Source organism: Lynx canadensis, chromosome A3 (assembly GCF_007474595.2).
Source record: "Lynx canadensis isolate LIC74 chromosome A3, mLynCan4.pri.v2, whole genome shotgun sequence".
Classification (NCBI taxonomy): Eukaryota; Metazoa; Chordata; class Mammalia; order Carnivora; family Felidae; genus Lynx; species Lynx canadensis.
This window is the reverse complement of record NC_044305.1, coordinates 47,862,190-47,885,926: the sequence shown is the minus strand read 5'-3', so window position 1 is coordinate 47,885,926 and position 23,737 is coordinate 47,862,190. Positions and strand designations below refer to the sequence as shown.

Sequence of the window (23,737 nt, the reverse complement as noted above, 5' to 3'; positions counted from 1 at the left end):
TGTTTTGGTTAATTACCAAGTGTTTGGAGATTTTCCTGTTTATCTTTCTGTTGATTTCTAGTTTGATTCCATTGTAGCTGGAGAACACACTCTGTGTGATTTTAATTCTTACCAATTTGTTAAAGTTGTTTTATGGCTCAGAACATGGTCTAACTTGGCATTTGTTCTGTGGTTCTGCTGTTGCTTGGTGGCATGTTCTGTAATGTTGATTAGACTTTCTTGGTTGATGGCGTTGTTGAGTTTTTCTGTATACTCTATTTCTGTCCATTGTTGAGAGTGGAGTGTTGGAGTCTCCAACTGTGATTGTGGATTTGTCTCTCTTCTTTCATTTCTGTCAGTCTTTGCTTCGCATATTTTGCAGCTCTGTTTGCTGCTTACATGGTTAGGATTGCCATGTTTTTTTGGTATGTTGATACTCTTATCATTTTATAATGTCTTCCTCTGTTTCTGTTAATTTTCTTTGCTCTGAAGGCTACTTTACCTAATATTAATATAGCCTCCAGCTTGCTTTTGGTTAATGTCTATATGAGATAGCTTTTCCCATCTTTTTCATTCAGCCTGCCTATATTACCGTAATTGATCGAGTGAGTTTCTTGTGGACAGCATGTAGTTATGCCATGCTTTTTAATCTACTCTACTAATGTCTGTCTTTTAATTGGTTTACTTGGAGCATTCACATTTAATGTAATTTTTGATATATCAGGACTTAAGTCTGCCATTTTATTTATTACTTTCTATTTATGCTCTGTTTTTTGTTTTTTTTTGTTTTTGTTTTCTTTGTCCTGCCATAACTTATAGTGGGTTGCTTGATTATAGTGTTTTCAAGTAAATGTCTTTGAGTAGCTGTTTTTAGTGATTGTTCTAGGTATACCATGTACAGAATTTATCACAAGCTAATGGTACCATCATTTTTATTATTTCCAGTGAAATATAGAAACCTTCCTTTCTGTCCCTTTTTCCTCTTCATTCAATTTATAATTTTCTCTCCATACTTTGAGAACTACCTCAGTCAATGATATAATTTTTACCTAAACTGTCCAACATAATTTAAAAAACCCAAGAAGACAGGAAAAGCCCATTGTGTTACCCGTATTTTGCTTACTATGTTCTTTCTTTCTTCTGATGTTCTAAGATTACTTCTTTCATTTTTTCCTTTGCATTTAAATTTTTTTTTTCAACTTTTTTTTTTTTTTTTTTTTTTTTTTTTTTTTGGGACAGACAGAGACAGAGCATGAACGGGGGAGGGGCAGAGAGAGAGGGAGACACAGAATCAGAAACAGGCTCCAGGCTCCGAGCCATCAGCCCAGAGCCTGACGCGGGGCTCGAACTCACAGACCTTGAGATCCTGACCTGGCTGAAGTCGGAAGCTTAACCGACTGCGCCACCCAGGCGCCCTCCTTTGCATTTAAAGAACAGATACCCTGGGGCGCCTGGGTGGCGCAGTCGGTTAAGCGTCCGACTTCAGCCAGGTCACGATCTCGCGGTCCGGGAGTTCGAGCCCCGCGTCAGGCTCTGGGCTGATGGCTCGGAGCCTGGAGCCTGTTTCCGATTCTGTGTCTCCCTCTCTCTCTGCCCCTCCCCCGTTCATGCTCTGTCTCTCTCTGTCCCAAAAATAAATAAACGTTGAAAAAAAAAAAAATTTAAAAAAAAAAAAAAAAAAGAACAGATACCCTTTTGCCATTTTTTTTAGGTCAGGTTTACTGGTGACAAATTCTCTTAGTGTTCCTTCGTCTGTGAATGTTTTCATTTCCCCTTCATTCTTGAAGCATCTTTTCCCAGGGTATACAGCTCTGGGTTGACAATTGATTTCTTTAGTACCTGAAAAATGTGCCACTTACGACTTCTGAGAAGTCTGCTGTCGTTCAAGTTGTTTTTCTCCTGTAGATAAGGTATCATTTTTTTCTGGCTGCTTTTAACATTTTGTCCTTGGCTTCAGTTTTTCAGAATTTTATTCAGCTTGGCCCGGGTATTTTTGCTTTCATCCTGTTTGGGTTTCACTAACCGTCTTGAGTCTGTAAGTTTATGTTTCTTGCCACATTTAGGAAGTTTCAGCCATTATTTCTTCAAGTACTTTTTCAGCCCCTCTCTCTGTTCTCTTCTCCCAGGACTCAGACAACTTGAGTATTAGACTTTGTTTTATAGTCTGATAGTCCGGATACTCTGTTCATTTGTGGTTTTTTTTTGTTTTGTTTTTTGTTTTTTGTTTTTCAATCTGTCTGCTCTCTGTTGTTGAAACTGAGTAATTTCTAATTACTAATTTCTGTCATTAGTTCACTGATTCTTCTTTTCCATGTATTCTGCTGTTGAGCCTATCCACTTTTTATAATGGTTATTGTGTTTTTCAGTTCTGAAATTTCTACTTTTTTTTTTTTTATATCTTATGGATTTTTTTTTCTGCTAGAAATTTCTTTTTCTTTGTTGATGCTTTCTGTTTTATCTTTAGTTTTAAGCATTATTTTGTAATTGCTGCTTGAAGCATTTTTATTAGGGCTCCTTTTAAATCTTTGTTGTGTAATTCTAACAATTCTATCCCCTCAAAGCTGTTATCTTTTGGTTGTTGTTTTCCATTCAGGTTAAGATCTCCTTTTTTGGTGTTGTGAGTGAGTTACTGTTGACAACTGGACTGGAACCTATTTAAACCTTTCCTCTCAGCTAGTGTCCTGTGACCCTGCTCTGGTTGCAGTAAGGGCCTGTCGCTTCACTGCCGCTGGCTGGAGCTTGAAGCTCAGCCCCCACTCGGCCTCCATTAATGTCTGGGCCCTCACTACTGTTGCTGGGTGGAGGCGGCCACCAATACTATATTGGGGTTGCTCTGCCAGGTGGTGGTGGAAGTTTTAAGCCTCCATAGGCCTCTTCTGACATCTCACCCGCTGGGAGATGGGGGATGACCCCTCCCTCCTTCCTACTGGGTGGAAGTGAGGCCCAGGCTCCCCAGGAGGTCTCCAGGTCTCCACTGCCTCCAAGCAGGGGTGAAGGATGGGCCACTACTAGCTGGTGGGGATGAAGGCTTGGTTCCCTACTGGGCCTTTGTGAAGCCACCTAGGCAGGGGGCAGGGCTTTGGGGATCTCCCTTGCAGTCTCAGAAGGATGGACATCTTAGTTATGTCTGGGGTCTTTGCTGAAGTGAGTGGGGGTGGAGCCACAGTTTTCTGTGGTATTTGGAGTAGAGCAGTAACTTCCTAAACTTTTCTGTCTTGTTAGGCTCCCCCTTTCCTGGTCTTTCAGCTAGACAAAGCAAACTTCTGTATATTCTCTCTCTCTCTCTCTCTCTCTCTCTCTCTCTCTCTCTCTCTCTCTTTGCTGCATCTAGTGTGGCATTTGTGGGTTGCTAACTTTTTGTTCCAAGTCCAGGATATATGAAAGAAAAAGAAAACCCAGGGAACCCGTGCTGTGTTTTCCGTGTGTCTCCTCCTTTCAGTCTCCTTGTGTTGGTTTTATATAAAATGGGGCTTTTAGTTGCACTTAGTAGGAGGGATGGAGAAAAATAATGTCTATTCCGTCTTCCTGAAAGTAATAGTCTTCTGGGTCATTTTTAACAGGTTAGCACTTTATGTATTAAATTCCATTTCTTGTCTAGTAGAATTTCCTAGTGTGTGATACTGGGTTAAAAGGATGTATCTATAGCTAAACTGATGTGAGTAAGATAAAACAAGTGTCTTCTAAAGGGCAGATGAGGATCAGTTTGCCTAATAGGAAGGCAAACCTTTGAAATCTAATTCTGCTTTCTGTGCCTAGGTTGGGGCAAACACTATGGATAATCCTTTGTTGAAGTACAGTGCAAAGGACTACTTCTTTAAAGCAGCCCTCTGTCACTTCATAGTAGATGAGCTGAATGCCAAGGTAAGGAGGCCTGCAGTGCCAGTTTCTGCTGCACTTGACCCATGAGAACAAGCCTCAGGCCCCCTGTCGTTCGTGGTGTGCTTCACTGAGTGATAGTGGTTGTAACAAGACCAAGCTGCCCTCATTAATATAATAATAATAATGCTGATACTGTGCTGTGCATCCCAGTTGTAATCTTGTTACGGCTGCCAAACTGGTAGTCACATTCCCTTCAGTGGTTTTACTTTAAAGAAATTAGGGGGTTAAGGGGGAAAAAGTAAAAGTAGAATAACATCCTTTCTTTCAAAGTCCAAAATCAATTTGGAACGGGGATTGGGGAGACAGGAGGCAGAGATTTGGGCATCCTTGCTGTGTCCTTCTGGAGGTGGGAGGGCAGAAGTAAAGCCACTGAAGGGGAGGCGTCCTTCCTTCCAGCCTCCAGCCAAGGTCTCACTGGGATTTATTTGCAATCTGGACAGTGTAGTGGATGGAAATGGACACCTTGTCTGTTTGTTTTTAAGAACTAGATTTGGTGGGGCGCCTGGGTGGCTCAGTAAGTTGAGTGCCCGGCTTCAGCTCAGGTCATGATCTCACGGTTTGTGAGTTCAGGCCCCGCATCGGGCTCTGTGCTGACAGCTCAGAGCCTGGAGCCTGCTTCGGATTCTGTGTCTTCCTCTCTATCTACCCCCTCCCCCACTCACACTCTGTCTCTCTCTCTCTCTGCCTCTCAAAAATAAACTAATAAAAAGAATTCGATTTGGTCCACATTGTCATCTCTACAGCAACCTAATTCAGAAAAATTAGTTTAGAAATGTATTCATAATTGAAGTTGGTAATTCAGATTGAATAGGTTTCCTGTGCTGGTAGTGTAACAGCATACTTGTTATACATCTAAGTAGGCTTCAGGTAGATCTTACTGAAGGACTAGGATGTTCAGATAGAAAGTGCTTTATTTCCTGATTCAGCAAGTCACACATTAACAAGTGTTTTTCTCTTTTAGCTTGCTCTTGAGAAGTATGAGGAAATGTTTCCAGCCTTTACTGATTCAAGAGAATGTAAGTTATTGAAAGTAAGTAACATCACAATTTGAAGAAGAAAAACAGTCTTTGCTGTCAGGTGGGATTGGATCTGAAGTGAAGTTCTAATTCTGTGAGGAGCGCTGGCATTCTCCTGCCTTTGCAGAGTGGGTCTCAAATGCCACCAGAGTCAAGGACGGAAGCATTGTGTTCTAACCCAGGCAGCTCGGAAATGTTAGCCCAAAAACTGGGTCCCTGCCTTAGGGTAGCTCTTGGCTTACATTTGAGTATTTCCTCAATTCTGTAAGGTGTTTGGCAACATCAGTTAATGTGATACTAAGGCTATTTCTATATTTGAAGTATCTATTCATGGGTGGAACTGTTTAGCCTATCAAACTAACCTTTCCATACTTACGCTACCAGAAACTTCTAGAAGCTCATGAAGAACAGAACAGTGAAGCTTACACTGAAGCAGTAAGTTATGTGTTTGGGATACAGTACATTCTTTGAAGTTTAAATTACAGAAACTTCTTTTCCTTTTCCTGTATAAATGCTTTGGAACGGGGATTGGGGAACATTTGTTTGAACATTTATCCAATATACCCAAGTTGTATTTTCCAAAGGTCATGTTTTATATATCCCACAAACCTTTACAATTAGTTCCATTAGCCATGCTGACTTTAGCTGGGAGACAAATTTAAGAGAGAGTATCATAAACTTACACTTTGCTATTTTAATGTTTTCCTTTGAAAATACCTGATCCATAAATAACTAAAGTAAAATCAGTTAAATATAGCTTAAAATATAAAAACAAAGCAGTGAGAGCTTGCTATATTCTTGGAATAAAAAAATGGAAGACTTTTTTTTGTGCTCATTAGTTTTCTATTTTCCCATCTTTTGCCATCTTGTGTTTAGAATCCAGCAGATTTCTCAGTATCCTGCATTAATTTATTCATCATGGCTTTGAAGTGATAGTAGACAGGAATATTTTCCCATTTAACTTTTGCTACCAAACCATCACATGCTGTTGAGATATCACTCTTTGGTAATGCGTTGAAATGAGTTAAAGGGATTCTGCTTTCACATGTTCTGTGTCTGCAAGCACATTCATGCATGCAACACCAGTAATTTTCCACATTTTCTTCTTATACACAGTCTCATTTCCTTTGTGACATGACGTATGCTCTTCCAATTATAAAGGTGGTTAGGAGTTTAGCATGTTAGCATACAGAGCAGTATAAAAAAGCACAGGAATTTGTCACTAGCTCCACCAAAATAGTCCCAGGATAATGAAAAAACATACTATTTTTAAAGATGAAAGTTATAAACTGGAATGAAAGGTTTAAATGAAAAAAAGTTGGAGGATTATCACTGGAAGTATTTAAACAACCTGGGGCATTATTTTTTTGTGTGTTTGGTTGTATTTCCATGGAATAATTCCTGTTCCTCTTTCTTTAAACTAGGTGAAGGAATTTGACTCAATATCTCGCTTGGATCAGTGGCTTACGACCATGTTGCTTCGTATCAAAAAGTCCATCCAAGGGGATGGAGAAGGAGACGGGGACCTAAAGTGAACATTATGTCTTTGTGGCATGCAGCTGACTCCTCTTTAGTTTCATGTTAGGGCCACATGATCTTTATGGGATGCCCATTTAATGGCTTAATTCTTTGCATATGAGCCAAACCATGTGTGTGTGTGTATGTGTAAGCTCCCTGTGTTTGTCTTTGTGAAGCAGACAGCTGGGAAGGTCCTGTGCATATCGTAGGTGTGATAGGCTATTCCATGCTCACTGGAGCCCCCACGGTTTTTTGAGAACCACTTCACAATCTTATTCCTATCATTTTGATATTTGCAGAGCCCATGTTTAATTTTGCCACGTATTTTTATGTCATTTTCTTGGACTGGAGTACCAAACCTAATCATGGTAATAGATGCTTTGCCTGTTTTCTATAAATTCGTACCTGGATGTATTCTCTAAATGTACATGTTTAGTTCAGGATGGCTGTTAGGAATGAGTTTTATGACTTCACTTATTAGAAATTGTTTATTTGTTGTTGTGATTCTTATGATGGTGCTAGTGACCAGTGTGTTTGCTTTTTATATTGTTGTATTTGCTGATGTGCATGCGGAAATTCAGAACATCCAGGGTCTGTCAGCAGCGCTGACTTACGTTGTGAGAAAAGGGAGCTTCCTGGCAGGGCTTGCTTACATGTATGGGTGGATGTCAGGGTGAGTTTGACCAATTTGTACTCACTCACACATGTAAGATCTATAAGAAACAATTTTTCCTTTTCCTGGAATTTGTTTTCACTTTTTGTTGGGGTGGAATCCTTTCTTTATATTCACATAAATGTGATTCAATTGGCATGTCCCTTTTATTTTCATGTTCAGATACTTGCCCACGTTGAGACGGTGCTTGCTGTGCCCCCGCCATGTGATTCCTCATCCGAGCTGGGGTTTATCTAGGGCAGAGCTTGAGAGAACAGTCATTATTTTACCCATTTGTTGAATGTGTTGGGTTAGGTGGGGTAAGTACAGGTACAGGGGTTTACTGTGTGTCCAGTTAGGGAAGAAGGCCGACCAGCTTCTGAGGAGGATCGATTTGCCTCTCGGTTGATGGAGTTGTTTGAGCTTGTATATTTTAATTTAGTTGTATCATTTTGGTTTACATAATATGTGCTCTAATGACTTATAAGCTTACATTCTGTGGCTTTAGACATGATCTTATTTCCTGAATCTTCTCTGTGCATATTCTTATGCTTAAATGACTTAAGTTTGATATGCATTTGTTCCTAGACTAGTTTAGGGGTCTTTCTAAATTATGCTGCTGTCATTAAATACAGATAATGAAATTCCCCATGTTAGGTCAGATAGTAACTGGAATTTGAAGGGTGTTTTCATTTTTAGATGTCCCTCAGCTGGGATTGGTAGGCTTTGGCTGGGCAGAAGTAGAGGATGTGGCCAGTCCAGGGGCTGAGAGAGAAGGAAGGCATGGGGGTGGAAAGCAGGTTGGGCTGGGATGAAGGAGAACATAGCAAGAAAGGAAGTTGGAAAGGGCCAGCTGAGTCCTGGTGGTGGAGGCTGTCCTTCAGGTGGCTGAGGATTTCCTGGCTGCAGTTGTGGGGTCACCTGTGCAAGGTAGCCTGGTGGGGAGGAAGGTCAGTGATGGCTAGAGAGGAAGGTCAGAAGCCATGGTACACTCTTGCCTTTGGCCCTGAAATCTGATGAGTGTTCCTTCCTTCCTCCAAAGGTCTGGGATTCTTAGAAGAAAGAGGGCTATCACTTACAGTACAATTGAGAACATGACCCATTTGCTACTTTCTTCACTTCTTATTGGAATCTCTTATGAAGAAATGATTTGCACAGAGTGGTTTCCTATGCTCAGTCTGTTCCACAGCCAGCTGAATGCACTTGTGTGAAAGTGAGGCATGGTGAGTGCTTTCCTAGCCTGTGTCCTCAGGCTGTGAGTCTGTCCCACCTGGAGAGCATTTAAATCCTACTTGCCAGGTGCTTGTTTAATCACTAGTGTGAAGGTTTGTTTCACTTGTTAAAAGGACCTTCTGGCCTGACCACTTGAAGTAAGAACAAGATGATTTCTCTTAAGGCAATTCCCTTCTCTGCGCTCATGCCCCCTACAAGCCCTGTCTGAGGAAGTGGTGTGGTTTGTGAAAACAGTTGGAGAGTTGTTTATTTTTATTGAAGTAAACAAGTAAACGGGGATCAGTGGCTGAGTTCATTTTCTGTGTTTAATATTTACATGAAAAGAGTTAAAATAATTGTAATGGCTAGAACACAACTGCCAGAAAATAAAAGGAAAATGAGAACAGTCCTGTTAACATTATCCAAACTTCCTTCTTTTGAAATGTCCCATCAACGTCGGGTAGTACCATGACTGAGGCCCGAGTTAGTTTTCAGGGGTTACAGAATATTCTTTATGAACAAAATATAATGAGTATTTATGTTCCAGCTCTTGTATTTTAGCAGATCGGGGGTTAGTTCATAGTCCGAGTCAGTCACAATTTCTTACAGGAAAGCTTTGCTTTTTGTGGCAACATTTTTATATAGCTTATGTGAGTTCCTCCTTTTTTTATTTAATGATTTGAAAACAGTATTTTTGCACAGTTGTGACCGTGCGTGATGACATCCCTGTAACCAAAGTGTGTGCATTTATTGTATCCTCTGATACTGTGCATTTAAAATGTCCAAATGCAAACCTTTGTGGCTTCCGTCGGAGGACCCGGCAGCACGGCATGCCACCCGCGACCCGCCTGCCCACAGTGCGAGCTGTGGACCAGAGCAGGCTCCCGCCACCACGTGCTGAGCCGGCCATCGCGGGGTCTCCTCCCTTGAGCTCTCGGGTGGAGGATTATATTATGAAAACTAACCATGTGACCATCACTCTACCTTAGCAGAAAGAGTGTGTATGTTTTACATCACCCTGTACAGAAAATAAAGTGGAAATTATGAATACTTTGATGGGTCTTTTCTAGATAAATTTAAATCAAACTTCATTTCCTTGAAGTTGTTCCCATTAAGGTTAAGGTAATGGGCATTAATATTCTCTAAGCTCTTTGAATTTCCATCCAAACACGAGTTGGGCTCTGCCCAACCTCCCTCACTTGGTGGAGGTCTGCTGCCCTGGGGCATCTCTGCCAGCAGAGGCTTCGGCAGCAGCCCTGGTTTCAGCCTGTAGATGCAGTCCCTGGATTTGCATGGTACCATCCCTCTGGCTGCCAGGGGAAGGACTCCTGCCGGCATCCCTTTAAGCCACAGTCATTTGCCAAGTGCAGGGAGAGCAGGTTCCTAGAAGACTGTTGTGGGGGGAGGTGAGGAACTCTGAAGCCCCTCACCTCTGTGCAGTGTGGGTGTTCATGTCACTCTGCAAATGTCTATACAGGGACAACACGTGCTCCTGGGGAGGAGCAAGCCCATGGGCCACTCAGGCCTCAAGTTCTGGGGAGTAAGAGGATGCCCTTGGGGACGAGGCCTCTTGCAGACCGGCTCCTCCCCTCCGAGAAGAGCGGTCAGGTCCATAAGAATATTCACAACAATTTAAAGAGAATTCAAAGCAAATTTTTAAAAATGAATGGCAGAATAGGCTGTCCAGCCTAGGCATTCTTAGTTGTTGATCATTCTGGTTTAGTTCTCATTCAGGTGTCTCTCCCCAGGACCCTTTCCTAATGGGAGCTGCTGTGGTAAGGGTCCCTGTATAGACTGGCAGAGGTTATGTGGTGGTTTCTGGGGTTCTGCTAGGATGATCTGCCAGGTGGCCCTTGGAGCCGTTTGTAGCCTGCCCAGTTCTGTACGCCCACCTTGGTACAGGTGTACAAATGGCCCTTTGTGTGAGTGCCCAGGCCCTGTATTCCCCATCAAAATAATACTGTTAACTTCCAAGTAACGTGAACACCATCAAATTCGGGAACAAGCACTCATTTGGTCTCAGAAAATGTCCGTGGTGTGGCAAGGTTTAAGATTTTAATGGGTTAGAACTAAATTATAACTTACACTCAAATCTGTTGGATTATCACCTATAGCAAAACCACGTTTCTGTTAAAGTCAACTTTAGTGTAAAGGTCTTCCCCACCCACCACCACCACCACATGGCTTTCTTTTTCAAATTCTGTACAGCAAATTTTGGTAAAAGCAAAGGCAACAGAGTGCTTGGGAGTTTGCACTGAGAGTATTTCCCACAAATGTTGGGAAGGCAATAAAGCATCCCCTTGGTCACCTTTCATGATGCTCTGGGACAAGCAGCACCAGCACCCAAGACACTTTCCTAATCATGCATTTGGGACTGACATACTCAGAGGGTAGCCTTGCTTTTTCCCAGCAAGACTGTACTTGGGTTAAGAAATTGCAACACCCTACAAATCCCGCTGTGCTGGATCTTCTACAAGGTTTTTTCATTTTTCTGCTCTCCCAGGCAGCCTTACCGTCCTGGGAAGACAGAAACAGGTCTAGTTGGAGACGCATCTGTGATGGGAACTGTAACATCACACTGAAGAGGCCTCTGTGCAGACGCCAGAGCCCTGGCTGCTCGTGCTACCACCCCTGCACGCCGAGGCCAGCATCCCTCACAGCCAGGTGTTCACGTGGAGAGTGCATATGCAGTGCAGATAGTTACGGAGACAAATCCTAGGACTACAGGCCCCGATTTTGAATTTCATTACCCATGAAATGAAGAAAATATTTGTTTCAATTAAGTATCTTATTTCTACAGAGCCTAAATTCTAACAGCGGAAATAAACTTCAGATTTGCAAAACTTTTTACAAAGCAAACATTTATTAACACAGTAAATGACTTTTTGTAGAATTTCTAAAGAAACAAATTCAAGACAAAATTTCTTCCAGTAGGTAACAAAATAATCTATTATTTAAATTCCTTCTCATTAAGATGACTTTATCCCATGAAACAGTACATCAGCTGGGCAGGCTCATTCTCTTACTGAGAACAAAATTGGTTGTGTGACATCACTTTTATTCTATAAACACAACCACGATACGTTATCATTGAAAATTCAGTACTGTGATTTTCAAGAGCAAGTGTGAAACATTTTATCAGCACCTAAAACATCTCAGAGTGGCTTTCGTGTTTAACATGTCACAAGTTAGAACAAAGTAAGCATTTAGGGAGAATGTCTTCCTGCATTAGTCTCTGGCATAGTGCAGGTGTGACTTCATTCTGGAACTCAGGATAAACTGCCTTTCTCTTAGAAAGTGTGTATGTTTTCACAGCAAGTTTAATAAATTAAAATGTAGGAAAAATAGCAACTAATAAAAGAATTCTTCAGGGTTCTCTTTTTAAATTAGCATGTTTAGGGTTACACATGAATCAAAGCACTTAGCGTGTGGCAACATACCCAAGCCACTGGAACCAAGGTCAGGCTTAGCAAATACAGCAGAGTTATCTTCATTGCAAATTCATTTTGAGCAAAAGGCCAGCACGAGTCAGCCTCAGAAGCACATAAGACAAAGTTACTGGTTCTTCACAATCCACTCTTAAGGCATAATCAAAGACAAGTTCCAAACCTTTGGTCCCTTCTGCTACATGCTCACGTGCTCCCAAGGAAACTCTGGGAATTACTTGTCTGTGTCAAGCTCTTGATACATGAATGAGAAATTCTGGGTTTCTGAACATCACGGAGTCAGTCAAGAATACCTAGCAAAAAATACTAACACTCTGTGTTCTAAGATGTGCCAGACCACCTCATTGCTACTTGTGAATAAAAGGACTACATGATGTTTCAAGTGTTCTAAATCCTCTTGCTTATTAATCTTTTACACCTCTGTAAAACAACTATACCATTTGCTGCTAGAATCTTTGGTAGGACAGCTTTTACCTAATCAGATTTTAGGAATGAAACCCACCAGCCACATTTCATTTTAGCAGTTATTCCAGGACCGATTTCCTAGCTGCATATGTGCTGTGAGTAGAGAGTATACTAAGCCATTCTGCAAGCGTTCAATTTGTCATTTCTTCTTCAGTGCCTACAAAACAAGAGGTGGAAGGGAATGGATGCAACTGTCCATTTCTTCAGTCCCATTCAAGGGTCCGCAGAGCAAATCAGACTTGCTTCAGTTCAATAGGAAAGAGTTGAAAACATGGTCCCAGTTTTATTTCAGCTTAATAGCCTAAAGGTATCAGAGTAATAAACCCATACTGAAGTGTAAGGCAGGCTGAGAGACCAGGGAGACCACGAACACTAACTTTATGAGCTGGGCCAGGGCTCTGGATCTATAGTTATGTAGTTGTCCAAACTTCATACACATCAAGACAAGCAATAGAACGGTTATGCATACAACCTGCACCAGGATTAAGTGAGGTCATGTTAACTGCCTTGTTTCTTGATCAAGTGTAGCTGAGGTCATGCAGACTGGGATTTTTAAGGGAAAGCTCTAAAAATGCTTTGATAAAGACGTGCAAGTTAGCAGAGATTCAGGAAAATGTGCAGAAGCTATTCTTGCCCATTTTGCCCACACAGTTCTTGGTCTTGGCCCCCGATGCTAACTTGTGTACAGTGATCACTCACACAGAGACGCAGCGTAGGATCTGCTTGGCAGGTGACTCCAAGCTTTCATTCCATGTTGGTCAGAGAGTGAAGCTGTGTGGGCATCGGGTCTGTCTGTGGAGTCAGCTCACTAAGCTCACTGATGGTGGTGGCCAGCAGAGCGTCCTGAGACACCACAGAATCATCTGACTTGCAAGCCGTGTCTGCAGAACTGTTCTCGTGCACGGCAGGTACACTAGCTTGGACTGTGGCTAGGTTGTGAAAATGGCCATTTTCTGCAAAAGACAGCAATTTATCTGAAAGTTTGGATGGTGTGTATTCTTCATCCGGCTGTTCAGTCTTGTGTGTGTCATCATTCTTGGGTGAGCCATCTACAATAACAAGGAAAGACTTCCATGGAGTATTCTTATCATGTATCTACGAATCAAACACAAAACAAAAATCACAACGTGTCTCTGAACAAGTACATCTTTTACATTTTTTTTAATGTTTATTTATTTTTGAGAGAGAGAGGCACAGAATCTGAAGCAGCTTCCAGGCATTCAGCCTAGAACCTGATGCGGGTTCAAACCATGAACCGTGAGATCATGACTTGAGTGGAAGTCAGACACTTAACTGACTGAGCCACCCAGGCGCCCCAAGAACAAGTACATCTTTTAAAACAATGGTCTCTTTTCAACTTAATTTTGCTTCTACCACAACAAAATACCCTTTCACTAATGGCCAAACATCTTTCTACCACCACTGTTACTGTTAGGAAGTACTTATCATAGATTGTGCCTTTAGAGTCCTGAAACTCAGTTCTTCATTCACACTGGGAATATACACCCTGAAGAGAAAACCTGAAAAGGAGAGACCTGTCGTCTTCTATAACCACCTTATGGAACGATGGCCAGCATTTCTGACTGTCTAGAGTTAAGGGTACATAGGGCCCAGAGATTTGTCATTCCGAAGCTACAGTACTGCTTACCGAGGTGTGCCGCCGCAGAGTGGACTTGTCAGTAAACGTCCGCCCGCACGCGTTACACATGAATGGCTTCTCCCCTGTGTGGATGCGATGGTGACGCTGGAGAGCATTGAGCTGGGTAAACTGCTTACCACACTGGTCACAGCAGTAAGGACGTTCCCCTGAGACAGAAGAGAAGAAAACCACTGGTTCATCTCTCCAGCCTACTGTACTGAATTCTGATACACTCTGGAATCATGCCCACTAGAAAGTATCAGCAGAGGGGCGCCTGGGTGGTTCAGTCGGTTAAGCGTCCAGCTGATATTGGCTTAGGTCATGATCTCACAGTTCCTGGGATCAAGCCCTGCATTGGGGTCTGCGCTGGCAGCATGGAGCCTGCATGGGATTCTTTCTCTCTCTGCCCCTCCCCTGCTCGCCCTATATCAAAATAAATAAACTTTAAAAAAAAGAAAAAGAAAAAAAGAAAGCATCAGGAGGAAGGCTACGCTGGGAACGACCGGAGAGTCGACTGACAAGTACAAATCTATCCCTCGAATAACAGGAGTTTATGGCCTACACCCAAAGACAGCCAAAGCCAAAAGCTGGTATTACATCTACAGAAATTCACCTGTTTTCCACAGTAACGGAATATAAAATTCCAAGTCCCACTGAAACTGAATTTGTGCGTGTGTGTATACACTAACATGTAGATCATTACCCCAAGTTCAAATGTCCACATGTCCACATCCACATTCAAACATTCATACCTTTTCAGTTTGTCAGAGGCAGAAACTAGAAACTCAGAAATTTAAAAATGCTATCACAACACACAAAATAGTGCTCAACTCCAAATAATTTTCTAGTGAATCTAAAACCTTTGGGATATTATTCTTGCCACACTGAACTCCCTTCCCTGGCTACATTCCAGCCATACCTGTATGGACTTTAATATGCTGGTAGAGCGAATTCCGTTGGGCAAAAGTCCTGAAACAAACTTCACATTTAAAGGGTTTGGATCCAGTATGGATTCTATTGTGATGTTTTAAATACTCCTTAGAAGCAAAACTCTTGCCACATGTTTCACACATAAAAGGTCTTTCACCTACATGAAAAGATGAAACAGAAAGTTAGAAATGATACAGGCACCAGAACACTCTTAAGAGTTGGCCCACACTCTAGATCACCTATGAACTCGAAAGTGCCGTGCTGGGCAGCACGTTACATCTTCTAGTTAAAACTGTCATAAAACACGTATTTGTGTAAGATGTCTGCTATCTGCTGAAAGTTCACGTAAAATACACTTGGAAATCCCAAGAAGGATTCCACTAGCCTAGAATTAGATCATTCAGTCAGCCCACATTTTGGAAATTCAGTCATTCCAAACAAATTTTACAACTTGTTTGGGGGAACTGTTGGATTTTGCAAAGCAGCACTCCTCTGGCACTTTATCAGGACAAAAGTCCCCCTTGGGAGGATAGGAAGTTTACATGGCTACGTATGCACAGCTGCTCTCAGGCAGCAACTCCCATCAACCTGGACTAGAGTACATAACAGGACAAAAATGTTCCCACCTCATGTTGTATAATTTGAGTCTTTTAATCCCACAAATCAAACTCATCTGATTACTAGATGTGCCCCTGATTTCACAAACAACAAAATAAAAATACTGCCTTTAACAGAACCCAAATACATTACTATTTTCATCAAATGACCAGTGCTTACTTAATGATTCAGTGTAGCCTGACCTCACCTCCACCCCCAATCTTCCATGAGGCACTGATTCTCATTTCACAGTCTCAGTAATTCACATCATTAAATGCCTCGGCTCTGCTTCACCTGCATTTGAACTTGAGGCTCATATGGCAGTGTTTAGAGATAAACATTTTAAAATGCAAGCAAGTAAGAAAGAACTGGGTTAGCATGGTAACAGCAGCATACAATAGTTAGATTCTGTATTGTATACAGCAAGGTTCTGAACCTCAGGATTACTGTGCTGAATTTGAATAAAGCCAACTTACATTTTCTGCATCACATAATAAAATCACATCACAAAAATTTTAGAAGATAGAAATGAGATAATCCCACTACCTAATACATCATAGAAATTTGTTTTCATCTAGTCTCTTATGTGCAGGTTTTCAATGTAGTTGGGATTAGCTGTATGCATAATTGTGCGTTTTCCAGGCCACATCCGGGCACAGGTGTTTTTCATAACGTTCGGAGCCCTGAGAGCCGCCCCATCAGGAGCCGGCAGGAGATGGATTTACCAGTTTACTGGACCACTTCCTTGTGGATGGACAATCAGGTTGTTTCCAATGCTCTGTTATTACAAAGAGCAAGTAGGTGGATGACAGCATATAGTTTTTTCCCATATTTTGAACAATTTCTTCAGGAGAGATTCCTAGAAATGGAATTTTGGGCTAAAACACTAGGAACTGTTTCATACCTCATCATATGTAAGACTCCCTTGCCACCTTCCACTTCCCAGTGTGCACAGGCCGCTACCTCAAGCACGCCAGCACCAGGGGCAGAGGCATATTTTATTTACTCGTTTTTGCTCACTTATGAGATGGAAAAGCTATATCATGGCCTTAGCCTGCACCACTTTGGGAGATGCCAACTTCTAAATTAAATGGCAGTTTCTTCTACAGCTACAAAGACATTCAATCACAACAGCATTGAGTATTTACCTGTGTGACACCTTTTATGATAAATCAGCATGTGGTTCTGAGTGAATCTTGCACCACATTCATCACAGACAAAAGGTTTTTCCCCTGTATGAATTCTGAAAGTACAACATTCAGATGATAACTTAGGATGTATCTCAAAGCCGACTTTGCAATACAATTTCCACTGTAGCCTGCAAAGGTGGTTATTCCAAGAGACCGAATGAGAATGGCCTAAGTGGAAAGACACAGGCCCGTGACCTCTGTCCCCAGATCCATTTCCAGCAGGGGCCAGCAGGCTGCCGCACTTCCCCGGGGGGTGGGGGGCAGAACAGCCCCTCACCGCCCTCTGGTTTACACTGCATGGCTGGCAGACACGCACCTCTGCACGCTTTCTTAACTACTGAATAGTGCTGGGCCACATTTGTATAAAGCTTCCTTGTGAGAGTGATCAACCACAGACACCTTGGGGACCACGGCTGACAAAGCACCACATGATCAAAAATGACCGGTCCAGAAAGAACAGTTCTCAAAATGCTGAAGAAGCCTGGTTTCCGAGGAGGACACCTCAGCATTTTAGTTTCCCAACTAGTATGTAGTAGCCATCGACCACAACTCCCTAAGCACTTCCTAAGCCAAGTTTTTAAACTTCTCACATAGAGTAAAAAGACAATGAATGCCATGTGACCACCCCAAAGACTGGCCCCGGCCTGAAGGCAGGTCTGGACTACAGGAGAAACTGCCTGTCTGGATTTCAAGCATAAACAGTGAGGCCTGGAAGGACACCTACTTAAAAACTGGTGTACCCCACCTATACTTTGGAAATTATGAACAGAAAACACTGTCCTGATTCTGGAGGTTGGGCTAACCAACAGCACACTTTCCAAGCCCAGAGAACAAACACCTAAGACCAGAGGAATGTCTTAAAGCCCTAAATGGCCTTTCACTGAGGTCGTTAGTGGGACCATGGGACCCAGCTGGTCACAGGCCCAAGTTCTAAATAAACAGTCAGGAAAAGAGCAATGAAGGTGATGAGCTCAACTGCCCCTCAAGCATGGTGGCACTGTAAGTTCCAGGGGCTACTCTGAGATCAGGATAGCTTGGCCTGCATGGCTGCAGAACCAGACTGGTAGACCTGGTGTTCCCAGTGGCCTCTGCCTGGGTGGGCCAGGGCTCGGTGTCCAGGCTTCTGTGCTGGCACAGGGCGAGGGGGACAGCCATCAGCCTGGGACCTGTAGGAAGGCTGAATGAAAAGACACCTCTACTCAGGAAGAGAATTCACAGAGGTCCGAAAGCAGCCCCCCAACTTCTAGAGGGCACAGATTAAGACACAATGTTCTAGATGTGGCCACACTGGTCAAACCCTGGAACCACCTCGATCTCTCGACACCTGTCTCCAGAACATCAAGAGGCTGCATCCCAGGTAAAAAGCACCCTTGCAGCGGCTTCAGCTGGTGGCCATGGCCCTACCTCATGTGGGTCTTCAGTGCCGAGGGCTGAGAGAACTTGGCCTCGCACTCGGTGCAGCCATACGGCTTGTGGCCCGTGTGCGTCCGCTCATGCAGCCGCAGCGCCGTCTTAGAGCTCAGGCCCTTGCCGCACTGCTGGCACTGGTGTCGCTCGCCGCCACCCTCATGCACCTGCACCACGTGCCGCTTGACGTCCTTCTTCCTCTTGAACTTCTTGCCGCATAGCTCGCATGGGAAGTGGCGCTCGCTGCTGTGCACGTGGCGCTGGTGGCTCTTGAGGTTGCAGCGGTTGGCAAAGGTCTGGCCGCACGTATCGCAGCGGTGAACCACCTCGGTGGCCACTCCGTGATGGTGCCGGATGTGCTTCAGGAAGCTCTTCTCATAAAGAAAGGCTTTCTCGCAGATAGTGCATTTGAAGTTGCTCTTCCTCTTCTCACCCTCCTCATCCTCGTCCTCGTCCTCCTCCCGACGGCCTGCGTCCTCCCGGCCACCCACTTTTGGCAGCACCTGCACTGCCTCCACTGCCGTGCCACATTCTTCATGTTTTGTGACGGGCTCCATTTCTGCACCCATGGCATCCGGGTTAGGGTCCTGGGGGCTGCAGTAGTCCCCAATGTTGTCCTCGGCACTTCTCTGCTGCTCCCGGAGCCTTCTTGTGTATTTCTTTTTAGGGATTTCCACAAACACCTTTCTTCCAGCCAGCCTTCCACTGGCCCTTCTGATTTTTGGGTAGGGAGGCTTGACTGCATCTTTTTTCTTGTCTGGTTTCTCCTTGGACTTCCTGGGGGGCATATCTGGCAACACACCATTGCTGATTGTCTCTGCTGGGGGATCTGAGGAATCCCCAAGGCCGTTAGCAAGAGGACTGTCCACAGTGGGACTTGCCCTGGGGTCAGGGGCAATGGTGGCTTGGGAGCCACTACTCCCTTCTGCCTCCTGTGACTCGGAGAAGTTCTGCAACTCCAGAAGTACCGACTCTAACATCTGCTTCTTCAACTGAAAACAAGTTTCCGATAAGTCCAGACATTTCAGTTTCTCGGCCATTTCCAGCATTCGCTGCACCCGATCTTCCTCTACCTGTACCTTCGCAGTGTAGACAAACTCAAGAAATGAAGCAAAGTCAACAACTTGCACTTCATTTAGGTAGACATTAGTCCTCGTACCATCCACAGTCTTCTCGTTAAGAAACATTTCTTTAAAGAACTTGCTGGTGGCTGCCAGCACAGCCTTATGAGCCATGAACTCTTCGCGGACACCCTGGTACTCCACGCTGACAGTCACATCACACAGGTGACCAAGAAGGCGCAGCTGATGCATTTCATGCAGAAGGTTGAATGGTGAGGATTTGGATTCCAGCAGAACTGCACCACTTTCCATGTTTCTTCTTTCCAAAAACAGCTCTGAAAACAGAAGCAAGAATTATTCATGCATGAGCAACCACTAAAGCAAAAGGATTAAAAATTAGAATTATTTCAGTTCTCTAGAGGATAGGAGCTGATTAACAACCAAAACCCAACTTTCCTCACATAAAGATATAAATCACACCACATTTTTTAAAAAGCTTATTTATTTTTGAGAGAGAGAGCATGAGCAGGCTAGGGAAAGAGAGAAAGGGAGAGAGAGAGAATTCCAAGCAGGCTTCACACTGTCAGCGCAGAGCCCAATGCAGGGCTCAAACTCACGAACCATGAGATCATGACCTGAGCCGAAATCGAGAGTTGGACGCTTAACCGACTCAGCCACCCAGGTGACCCCAAATCATACCACTTCTTAGCGGGTTTCTAAAGTGAAGTTTTGATGTACCCTCATAAGATAATATTTAATGAAAGAAATAATACTAAGATTTCTCCCAGGGATAACCATAAATGACGAAAGTGAGGCCTAATGAAATATATTCTGGCAGGAACTTGCATACCTAGAACATTTTCTACCTTCCTTATAGACCCAGACCTCAAAACTGTAATAGAATTTACTGCAACAATAATGTCTAGCTCTTTGACTAGGAAACCAAATAATTAAAACAAAACACATGGCTACCACTGAGAACAAATCTTAGAGAATCATGTCTGCCTTTGAAAACAACCAACTAAATAACTACTTTCCATGAGGAAAACTTCATGGAAAAGCAGTCCATAATCCATGGCCATTTCCAGCACCCCTAAACACCTCATAATTTGAATTCCTATCACTTGATGAGAATACTTTCAGGAGCTGTGCTAGTGACCAAATAACTTAATTTCTCTAAACTATATACAGTCTGCTCTTTTGTAGAAGATTGCCAGGCCATGCGAGGCTTCAGTGAGTACAAGCATGTCAAGTGCTTACAAGCGCACCTGAGACTTGTAAGGTACTTGCTACTGGCTTCCTAGGCCTGGGTGTTACTGTTATCCCCATTTCACAAAAGAGGAACAAGGTAAACCTTGAGACTGAGGTTTGAGGCTAGGCCTGGTGGAACTGACTTGCACTGAAACTGCTCAGCAGGCCCCTTGCTTCAGCTATGCCAAATGCAAAGAGCTGCTTTTCCTCCCTAGGTTTTTCCACAGCTGTGGATGCTGCAGATTTCACCCCCACCCAGAGGTCTTCTCTCCTTGGCTTCCATGGCACCCCACACCATCAAGGGTCACTTCTGCTTGACTGGCACTACTCTCTTCTCACACTCTCTATGTGCTTTCTTCTCATAGAAAGCTTATGCTCCTGAATCTCCCTTCCTCTTCCCAGTATGTTTTAGTTCCTAAATCTCCAGCACCCATCCAAAGTACCTGTCCTCCTTCAGCCAGATCTTAGATGTCATCTCAGACTCAGCATGTCTAGAGCAGAACTTGTCTTCATCTTCCCTGGAAAACCAGCCTGACCTCTCTTCACTTCTCTATTCCCACCAGTGATACTGTTTCCAGTACCTGGCACTACAATTGGCTCCCTACAAACACCAGCCCCCCATAAACATGAAAAAAGACTGCCCTCTGAGAGTTCAACTGTAACAAGAACATCCAGGAAGCCTGAGCACTCACCTGAAAAAACCGATAAGCCTAGGTAAAGGGTTATGGTGTTGGGGGGAAGGGGGGGGGAACAATAGGCCAAGGACTGTCATGCATTCCAGCCCCAGCCTTGGAGAAACGGCTGCAGAGGGCTTTCTCAGCATGATGCCCATACTCACCAGCAGCCCTCCACTTTCCCAAACCTCTGCCAAACGGCACCTCGGGCAGACGTGTGAACATAGAGGCGGCCTGATAGTAATTTCTGAGTCTATCAACAAAGTGATTTCTGAGCAAGATTTCCCATCCTGTCTGAGCACAGGAAGGAAAGGCAGTGATCATGGCGACAGGAATCCTCCGGCCTGGGTGACAGCTGCATCTCCCTCTGTAATTGGATGGCACCCGGCCGCACCTCAGTCTGGAGCATCGCGCTCCAGCCGGCGGCTCTCCGAGGCCCCTCCGCACTGGGGAGGGTGCGGCGCTCCCGCCCAGCCGCGTCCGGGTGGGCATCGCGCTCCAACGGAGGACGCCCCCGCCTCCTCCGCCCCTCCAACCAGCACACTTCCGAGGGAGGGACACACGCCCCCGCTGCAAATGGACTCGGTGGTTGCTGGGCCGCGGGCGTCCACGGCGCCCGCGTGACCGGGCCTGGACCTCCGACTCCCGGCCGTCCCTGGCTCCTGCGCTCCCGAGGCCCGCGGCTCCTCCCGGAGGGCACGCGCGGCCGGCCCGCTCCCCGCACGCGGACAAGTCGGGAGGCAGCAGCTGGGGCGAGGAGCCCGCAGGGCCTGCGGGCCGCACACTCACCTCCCAGCCGGCGCCGCCGCCGCCGCCGCCGCCGCCGCCGCCGCAGCCACCGCGCGTCGGCCGGACCAGGCCCCGGGGGACCGACGGCCGGCTGGGCGGGGCGCGGCACTAGCGCGGACGCTGCCGATTGGTCGCCGCAGGCCCCGCCCCACCCCAGACAGCCCCGCCCCCTCCCGCGGCAGGGGGAGGGGCTGCGCGCGCACGTCCGACTGCGGAGGCCGTTCAGGGAAAGTTACGTGATTCGACGTACACTTAGGGCCTGAGTCTCTCAGTCCGCGCAGGATTGCGTCACCCGCCGCGAGCCAAAATCTGCGCCTGCGTAGAAGACCACGAGGGCGTCTCAGAGTGTTTCACGGCGCGGCGGGGGCGGGGCTGGGCCAGCCCCAGAAGGTCACGTGAGCGTGGGGGCGGGGGCGTGGTCACGTTCAGGTTCGTCTCGGGTCGTTAGCCCGCGGCGCCAATTCCCCTGTGCTGCGCGCAGTCCCTGGTGGGGTCAGCCACGCGGAGTAGGGGACCGTCTGCAACGCCGGCCCGGCACCGGGGAGGGGCAGGCGTCCCGCGCGCGTCCTGGGACTAGCGGGCGGCGGACAAAGGACTTCCACGTGCGACTGGACGGGGTTGGCGAGGGGGCGGGGTGATCGGCAGGCATTCTTTCCTCACGGCCCCTGCCCAGGGTTCGCCCTAGCTCACGAGAGCCGAGAGCACACCACACACCTTACTACAGCGTGCAGTGTAGTATCCCTGAAGTCTGCAGCGTCGCACGTGGTCATTACAGAGCTTCCCAAGACCCTGCCGCCCTTGGGTGGAAAGAATTCATGCTCCATCTTCGAACACTTAAGCCCAAAACCTTGCTGCTACCACGCATCCTTGTGCAGTCTTAATCAAAATCCTGCTTTGGAAGACTTGTCTTAAACTAAACTTAAAGTTCTCAATCCAGACCCTGGCTTCCCTCTTCGAGTCACCCGTAAAGATTTTCAAGGTCCTGTTCCCGCTTTCTGTGGCCAGCCATGCACTGGGCGTCGTCTTACCTACAGGATGTGTTGGTGATGTGTGGGACTGTAAAGCAGACATTTAAAAAATAAGATGCTTAATTCTTCCTTTTGAAAATATTTACCTCTCCTTTTTCTTTCAACATTTAGTTTAGAAAAGGGATCATTGTAAGTATTCTTTGAAATGTACCTAAGTCCTTTTGAAGACTACCTAGGCCTTGGGTCAGCTTTAAGACCTAGAACCTAGAAGAGTCTTGCTCCAGGGCCCTGGAGCCAGCTGTTTGCAGTGTAAACATCCAGAGAGAGAGCACCCAACCTCCCAGTTTCCTAGGACACTAACTTTAGTGAGCGCCTTGCTCCAAGTTGCACAACTAACTCCTATCATGAGTAGCGTGTTTTTTCCTCTGGATAAACTAAATAGCCAACCTAGATGGTCATCCCAGTCACCAGGTAGAGAGGGTGAACTACATGTGATCAGTAGTGCTGTCTAGTCCTTTTACTGGGGGACTAGTTATTACTGTTTATGTTGAGAATATATATGAAACAGATCACACCAGAAAATATGTATGTAACAGCTAACATGAAGGGGTGAGGTTTCTGTCAATTGCCTGTGATGCACATCACATTTTTGTTTAATGCTTATTTAATAATAAAAGTGTGTACTAGCTTTATGGAGAAGATTTCTGGGTTGGGAGAAGATTTTCTTTTTAATTTTAACAGGAGCCAGCTTACCACACATAGTAGAGCAGGTACTCAGTATTTGAAGAATTAGTGAGAGGTGGCTTTGCTTAAGCACACTATATTTGCACTCCATGCTTCCAGGAAACTGGAATGAACACAGTTTTCACTTGGACCCCAGAAGGTCCAGAATGATTTAAAAAAATTTTTTTTTATTAATGTTTATTTTTTTTGAGAGAGAGACAGAGAGAGAGGGAGACACAGAATCCAAAGCAGGCTGTAAGCTCTGCACAGTCAGCACAGAGTCTGATGCAGGGCTCAAACCCATGAACCATGAGATCATGACCTGAGCCGAAGTCAGACAC

The 23,737-nt window shown here is 45.0% G+C and overlaps 2 protein-coding genes across 8 annotated transcripts in view; one reads left to right on the top strand and one right to left on the bottom strand.

Moving 5' to 3' along the window:
- The window catches only part of NAPB (NSF attachment protein beta), a 41,328-nt gene extending 32,022 nt beyond the window's left edge, over positions 1-9,306 (top strand). For 6 of the 7 annotated variants that reach the window (XM_032592606.1, XM_030310218.1, XM_030310219.1 and 3 more), the window contains 4 exons: positions 3,736-3,840; positions 4,820-4,888; positions 5,259-5,309; positions 6,299-9,306. In XM_032592606.1, the coding sequence (XP_032448497.1) occupies positions 3,736-3,840; positions 4,820-4,888; positions 5,259-5,309; positions 6,299-6,409 (336 nt within the window). In that variant the 3' untranslated portion in view covers positions 6,410-9,306. The remainder of the gene's footprint in view (positions 1-3,735; positions 3,841-4,819; positions 4,889-5,258; positions 5,310-6,298) is intronic. The other variant, XM_030310221.2, reaches the window with a different exon arrangement.
- Positions 9,307-11,092: 1,786 nt separating this feature from the next.
- GZF1 (GDNF inducible zinc finger protein 1) lies at positions 11,093-21,739 on the bottom strand. The gene is made up of 6 exons (XM_030310216.1): positions 21,706-21,739; positions 17,928-19,326; positions 16,482-16,576; positions 14,726-14,893; positions 13,816-13,973; positions 11,093-13,262 (listed from the first exon to the last, which is right to left on the bottom strand). Exons 2-6 carry the CDS (start codon positions 19,301-19,303, stop codon positions 12,912-12,914), a joined length of 2,148 nt encoding a protein of 715 aa, XP_030166076.1. The 5' UTR covers positions 19,304-19,326; positions 21,706-21,739; the 3' UTR covers positions 11,093-12,911.
- Between the last annotated feature and the right edge of the window lie 1,998 nt (positions 21,740-23,737).